The sequence below is a fragment of the Prosopis cineraria genome, unplaced genomic scaffold, assembly GCF_029017545.1.
Source record: "Prosopis cineraria cultivar Desert tree isolate PC_DT_omini unplaced genomic scaffold, ASM2901754v1 PC650, whole genome shotgun sequence".
Classification (NCBI taxonomy): Eukaryota; Viridiplantae; Streptophyta; class Magnoliopsida; order Fabales; family Fabaceae; genus Prosopis; species Prosopis cineraria.
In genome coordinates, this window is record NW_026555975.1 from 3,124 (window position 1) to 10,408 (window position 7,285).

At 31.0% G+C, this 7,285-nt stretch overlaps 1 protein-coding gene across 1 annotated transcript; it reads right to left on the minus strand.

Moving 5' to 3' along the window:
* Nucleotides 1–505: 505 nt before the first annotated feature.
* Nucleotides 506–4,659, minus strand: LOC129297906 ((-)-isopiperitenone reductase-like). The gene is made up of 3 exons (XM_054936249.1): nucleotides 4,450–4,659; nucleotides 753–852; nucleotides 506–627 (listed from the first exon to the last, which is right to left on the minus strand). The coding sequence occupies exons 1-3, from the start codon at nucleotides 4,657–4,659 to the stop codon at nucleotides 506–508; spliced, it is 432 nt and encodes a 143-aa protein (XP_054792224.1).
* Between the last annotated feature and the right edge of the window lie 2,626 nt (nucleotides 4,660–7,285).

Here is a 7,285-nt window from a genome sequence, read left to right on the forward strand (position 1 = left end):
CCTTGGATTTGTAGCAAGTTCATCTGGACCTGTCATTGCGCTGTCTTGACCTCATCATGCATGTAAGTGCAAATATCCTCTGTTCTATGATGACAAAACAGAGCACTTGTTGCAAACTAGTTTTCACAGAGTTTTCCACCAAAAAAACTCTGTTTTCTCGGATGATTCAACCATGGACCTTTGCCGGTAGCAGCATCATAAAGGTCCATAAGATGGCGCTGCGACTTTTGGTGCCTTCTCTTGTCTAGCTTCGTTCAGTTTGTTTTGTACCTTTTATCATATATGTCTCTTTTATACTTGTATTTCATACCTTATTTCATCGTATTTGTGAGCTTACAGGCATGGTCTTTTATACTTGTTTTTTCTATATCCAAACTTAGACCCACAATCACATGCGTGCGCGCATAACAGTATTGAAAGCTACACGGTACACACACTTATGAATGAAGGTGGTTTCTCGACCTCATGCATGCAAGTGGGTTCTCATTTTACTCCATCCTCAACCTCATGCATGCATGCAGTAGGTAGGTTCTCGACATGCATGCAGGTGGGTTTGCGAGAGCATGCCCAGGAGGACTTCGGAGCAATCGCCGGATTTCGTGATGGTGGGAAGCACCATCTCTATTTCTGACATTAAAAATAGGGGAGAACAGGACCTAAGTCAGGCGTCATCGTTTCAACATGAAGCCGCTTCAACTGTCGGCTAAGGGATAGTAGAACACTAAGGTCTCAGCCAAAGCTTTTTTGGTCACCTGGACTGGATCTGGTCCTCTCATCGAAGGATTGTGCCGATAGAACTGGATCATTGAACTTTGGAACCAAAGCCACCATCTTCACCATGAGCACCGTCGCCTTTACCAAACCCATCATCTTCAACTGACGCTAATGAATTATGATGTGGGTTGCTTGGAGATGGAGAGAGAGTAGGGAGGAGAGAGAGGAGGAGAGATAGTAGGGAGGAGACGGGGAAGAGGGTGGGGTGTCGAGAGATAGGAGGAGAGAGAGTTTTTTTTTTTTTCTATCATAAGAAATATTTTAAAAATGGTAGGAATCATTATTAAATATTTTATAATAAAAATATTAAAAAATTTAAATATAAGACCTATATAATAGAAAAATTGATAAAAAAATATTTTAAAAATAATGAACCTACTATTAAATATTTTATAATAAAATATTAAAAAATTTAAATATGGCTCTAAGTCCCCTCTCCCTCTTCTTACTTTTCTTCTTCTTCTTTTTTTTTTTTTATACACCTATACACGCAATGGATAGAAATCCATTCCTCCCTTTATTTATTTTTTTAATTCTTTCTCCCTTTATTTTAATAACAATAATACCAATAATAATAGTAATGATAATAATTATATTTTTTAAGAATCTTAACAAAGAATTTTATTTTAAATTAGTTTAATGATTATTTCCTAAATAATTTACTTATCTCTAAATATTCTCCAACATTTCTATTAATTTAAATTAATTATTAAAATTTAAATTGAGATATTACATTAAAGGTATGCTTCCATTAAGTTTCTATCTATGTTTTTTTTCTATTTTTCTAAGATGCTTTTTAGGTAACTGTTATTTATTTTCCGACTATAACATGATCAAATACAATATAATCCTATAATGTTGGATACACTTGAAGAAGATACCTCAACTAGAGTACAACATAATCATATAATGTTAGATAAACCTGAAGCGAGTCAAATGATTTCTACCAATTTATTAATGGTAAGTACATGATATTCCATCTAGTTTTTTAATCTAAAATGTATATAATTAATCATTCTTTCACTTTTCTTGAATATAAGAACCACTTGATTATGATATGATATCACTTGAAGTAGTAAAGTTCAACAAGCATTTGCAAATGGTAAATTATAGCAATTTCAAGGCAAAATGATTAACTTTTATTTAAATCAATGGAACTTCTAACACACTTTACAGTTTCAATGCAATACAAATGTCATATTCTTCATGTACAAATATAAGTTCACAATTCAACTCAAATCCTCCTAAATGATGTAATCTAATTCAAGTCCTTTGTTTTAGCCACTGCTTTATTTCAATTACATTTGCTTCCTTTTGTTCCAGCCATTGCTTTTACTACTCTTAGGAATTGAGATACTTCATTTCGTTTTCGTTTGCTTCCTATTGTTCTAGATTCCACTCCTATTTTATTTCAAATTTCACTTGAAATGCTCTTGTTTTGGTCATTGAAGCCATTTGATGATTGTATAGCTAGTCTTTACTCTTATTAGGCAGCTCTCCTTGAAAATGTGGCTCATGTTCATAGCATTTACTCTTTTCAAGTTCACAATTTGACTTTTTTATTTTTAGACTACAATTATAATTTCATAGTATATAGTCAATGTTACATTATCGTGAGTCAATAACCTCAATATATAGTAATGAGATATTTCTAACATTAAACTTTAAATATGAAGCTAAACCAATGCTACCTGCCCCATTGGTTGGCTCATAATGCATTGAAGCAATTATGTTTGGCACCAAGACAGCATTAAATATGAAGTTACTGTAATTTATCTAGAAACGATTAACCACTTAATTTTTTTATAAAGTATTTAACCAACAACCCATCTGTTAGGTAGCTAACTTGTATATAAAGTCAAATGACCTTAAAATGCACTAAAAAAGAAGTCCCCATACAACTGCAAGCATCTCATCCAATTGTAAGGCATAATAATAGTAGCAATACTAAAGAGTAGAAACTGCTAGTAACTTTGATTTAAGCATCTAAGTTTTCAAACTAAAAAGGAATAGAGAATGTATACATATAGCCCACGTTGAGAAGGTCAGGAATAATACTTAAGATGATTAAATTACCTAGGTATGCATGTCGCTTGTTAGGACCTTGTAATACGTAGAATTAATACAGGAAATAATTCCTTTTATATTTTCAATGCCAATAAACTATAAAGTATAATAAAATCATTCATCCTTAATCTAGCTTTGTAACTTTTGTAATGTCCACACATAGCATCCCCCTTGATCTTTATTCCAATTGTGCAGGTTGGTAACCTCAACATCTTATAGAGTCCTAATGTGGAAATGAGTTCATGATTTCCAAAACCTATCTTTTTCCCCAGTCTTCAGTCAAACAAAGTAAAGTTATCAATAATTTTTCCACCTAAACAAAGAAAAATAAATATACACTTTATTAACTAGATAAAAGACATTGGACAAAGCCAAGGAAGCTAATAATTAGCCATGTTGGACCAACAAGATTTTGTTTATGTTATCAAATATAACAACAACATCAGAAATTAGTTATCTGGCATTAGCGGCAAAATCAAGTATGTTCTTTAAAAATTCAATCTTGCCCTTCATTTCCTAATATTAGATGCAGAAGCAAAAGTAACGGCTGAGGTTTTGTTCTATTATTCATCTCATGCATGTTTATTCCAGCATCCAATTATGCATATGTGAAATTGTGATTGTCTCTCCTTCCTTGAATCTGGATCTCTTTCCTTCCTACATTGTTGTGGTCATATTAAAACAAGAATTGGCGGAAGGAGGGAAGCGAGAATAGTTGAAGGTTATTTGATTGTTATTTACTTCCCATACCATGCATTGTGCAGGGGAAAATGTCTCAGCACCAGGAGACAGAGGAACTTGTATCTCCTGTCCAAAGCTACACTTTTTTAAGACAATTGGTCGACCTCAATAGTAAGAAAGAATTGAGCATTTTATATTTCCACTAGTTAACTTAAACTCTTTCACTTTTGCCAATTTATTGTGAAAGCACATGTCCCAGTATACACGTCAAAATCCTTCCAAGAGAGTTTCCCTATGTGAGGACTGTTAGGTGTCCTTGAAAAAGTTTTGTTCAATTAGGACAACGAATTATTCAAACTTGCTTTAGAAGCATATTGGACATCACATTAAGCCCTTTTTGACAAGAATCAGATAAAATTAGCAAATGTCATAGTAAAGTTTACGTGAAACCTAGTATACCTTTTATTAAAGGAGTAAACTGAATTCCATGGACCTCAAAATGTTTCGAGAATAAATTTATAGCCACAACGTAGCAAAGAGAATAAGAAAAATACTTATATACTTAATTCTATATACTTTTTTTTTTCATCATCTGTTATCCTATGAATCTGGAGGTATTGCCACTTTGCCTACGCTAATCCAAAGACATGTGATGCTTTATATATTATTTATTCCATTAATATTATTAACACCTCACAATTCACTTGTTTAGATTTGTTCAGATAAATATATTAAGTACTTCATGCCTCCTAAATTATAAAATTTTGTTTGTAAAAGAGACACAGTATTTAATTTGTTGACTAATTATGAGAGAACTAGAAGGATGAAAATCAATCAATCGCATATCCGATTCAGACTTGGCAGCAAAGCCAAAAAAAATCAAAATTAAGAATGAAACAGAGTTGGGGAAAGTGAGTGCTAAGTTACCAAAATATCCAACCAGCCAAAATGGATTTGAACAAAGTCAAAAAGAGTCGCAATATTTGCGGAGTTAGTCATGTCAAGTTGGTGAAAAGTTACGAGGGTGTTAAAGAGACCAGAATCTTTCAATTTGCGAAGGGCTTGGATTCCTGCACTGGAATCTCTAGCCGTGAGCACCACCTTGACTCCATTAGAAGCCAGCATCTTCATAGTCATTATACCTATCCTTTTGTTGGCCCCGGCCACAATGGTGTGCTTGAAACCGGCAACAAAAATTCCAGCAGAGCAAATGCTAGGATATTCAATTCATATCATACAGGCGACACATAAAGAGAATAGGCACGAAATGGGGGGTCCCCGAGAACCAAGAATAAGGAAAACATTTCCTTTGCCTCGGCCGTAGATGGTGAGATGAGATTTGATGATTGCATGCTGCAGAGTGAGTGAGTGAAAAGGGACGATGGCCGTTAAACAGCAGAACTTGTTTGACCTCTCCCTAATAAACTATTGTGTGAAATTCCATTATTATTATTTAAAATATGTTTGTTTAAGTTTTTCTAAAATGATTTTGGTAAGTAAGATATGCATTAACCATTACTTGAATTAACTTGCAAAATCTTTTTTTTAACTTATAAATAACTCCTCTGGCAAAGAAAGTATTTGTATTTGTCCTATTTCTAAAGTATCTAAATGATTATTGTGTTAATCTTTATTCTTTTTCTCTTATTAAATGTTGAAAATGTTATTTGTAACATCTCAATTTAAATTTTAATAGTTAATTTAGATTAATAGAAATTTAAAAAAAATATTTAGAGATAAGCAAAGTAGTAGAAAATGATCATTAAATCTAACTTAGGATATAATTCTAAATTAAAATTTAAAAAAAACAAAATTTAATTAAAAAAATATTAATTAATTAATTAAAAAAATATTATTAAATTATTATTATAAAAAAAGAGAAGAGAAGAAAAAAAAGAATTTGCTTTCGGCCGCCACATGCATCAATAATTGTATAAAATAATAAAAAAAAGGAGAAGAAGAGAGAGGAAAGAAGAAATAATTAAAAAAATGTGAAACCCACTGAATTTTTTATAAAAACCCACCTCCTTCCTTCTTTCTTCACTTTTTCGTTTCTTCATTCTTCCCTGTGCGTGAGCTGAGGCAGAGAGAGCGTCTAGTTTCGTTGGTGCTGGGTTTTAAGGTAAGAATTTTTAATAAGATATTTAGGGTGTGATTTTAAGCTTTTCAAGATTAAGTATGTGTTCTAAAAAATTTTCTTAGTGATCATTCCTCTTTAGTTTCTGAGTTTGTGGTGATAGAAAATTTAATATTTGAAAGAGGGATGAATTTATGTTGAATAAATATGGTTTTTGAGGTTATTAGTAGTATAATAAATGTTTTAGAGTATAAATTTATTGATGATCTTTGAATTTGTGACTTATGGATCAAATTCTAAACTAAATCTGAAAATATGTTGATTTATTGAGGTTTAGATGATTATTTGGGATAAGAAATGAATTATTATGGCTATAGGATTATGATTCTAAGCCAGAGACTCAATTTTAATTTTTAGGTATTTTAGGTGCGAATTTATAAAATAAAAAGAAAATTTTGATAATAGAAATTAGTTTAAAATTTGATTTTTAAATTATTAATGTTTATTGATCAGTAAAAGAGGAGTTAAAAATTTTACTTAATAGTATTAACTCTAAATTTGTATTAAGATTGAGATTAAAAATTATGTTATATTTTTTTAATTCTATTATTAGAATTATTTTATTAGTTTCAATAATTGAAACTAATATTTATAAATAATATGTTATTTGTAGATTATGTTATTGGTGAAGATTGTGATGGGAGAGAATTGTAAGGAATAATTTATTGAAAAAGTCATAAGATAACCATACTTTTAATTTGTGATTAGTGTTACTTCATGTTAATTGGGTGATTATTGAGAAAATTATAAATTTCGTAATATTGTATAATTGTGCAATATTATTATGAATTTATTTGATTATTGTGAGAGGTGTTGGGAGACTTGCTATTGTTGTTGTATTTATGTGCCACGTGGTACGCCCCTATTGGAGCTCAATAGGTGGTTTGTAAGGATTCGAGCTAATCTACCTTTGGTCGGATAATTTAGCACCGAGTGAGGGCTACAGCTCGAGGTTAATGGAGGGATATAAGGATGGTTGTTTGTGTGTATTGTAATATTTCTCAATTTGTTAGAATTATATTATTTTTAATTCTCACTTAGTAAGTACATACTTAACTGTTTGTACACACTATCATAAATTGATATTGGTTACTGGGACTTTTGAGTCTCATTATGTGGTTAACAATTTTCAAGAGAAGAGCCACAAGTGACACGTGGAGGAGTCTCAGAGGCTTAGTGGCATAGATCTACTGTCTCTTTTGGGTATTTGATTTATGATTTATAATGTGTTATATTGTCAATATTAGAGCTTTTTATTTATTGACAATTATATGAATATATAAATGTAATTATGCCTTTCAAACTATTTATATTTTTGGTACACTTTGGATGACTATAATTTTAATATTTAGTTTGCTTTGGATTTGTTAAAATGGCATGATTATGAGGTCAAATAACTGGCTTATTTTGAAAATTGACTAGATTATTTATTTTACTTGTTGGGAGTATAAAGATGGACAAATGTGATTTAGTCTAATGGCATATGGGAGGCAAAAATTTAACTGAAATGTTATATTGTGTGAGTTGAAGCCAATTATAAAATATTTTTATATTAAAATTATTGATATAAAATGTATTGAGTGGCTGTAACCCAACTATGGTTGAATTAAATTATAAAAAAAAATT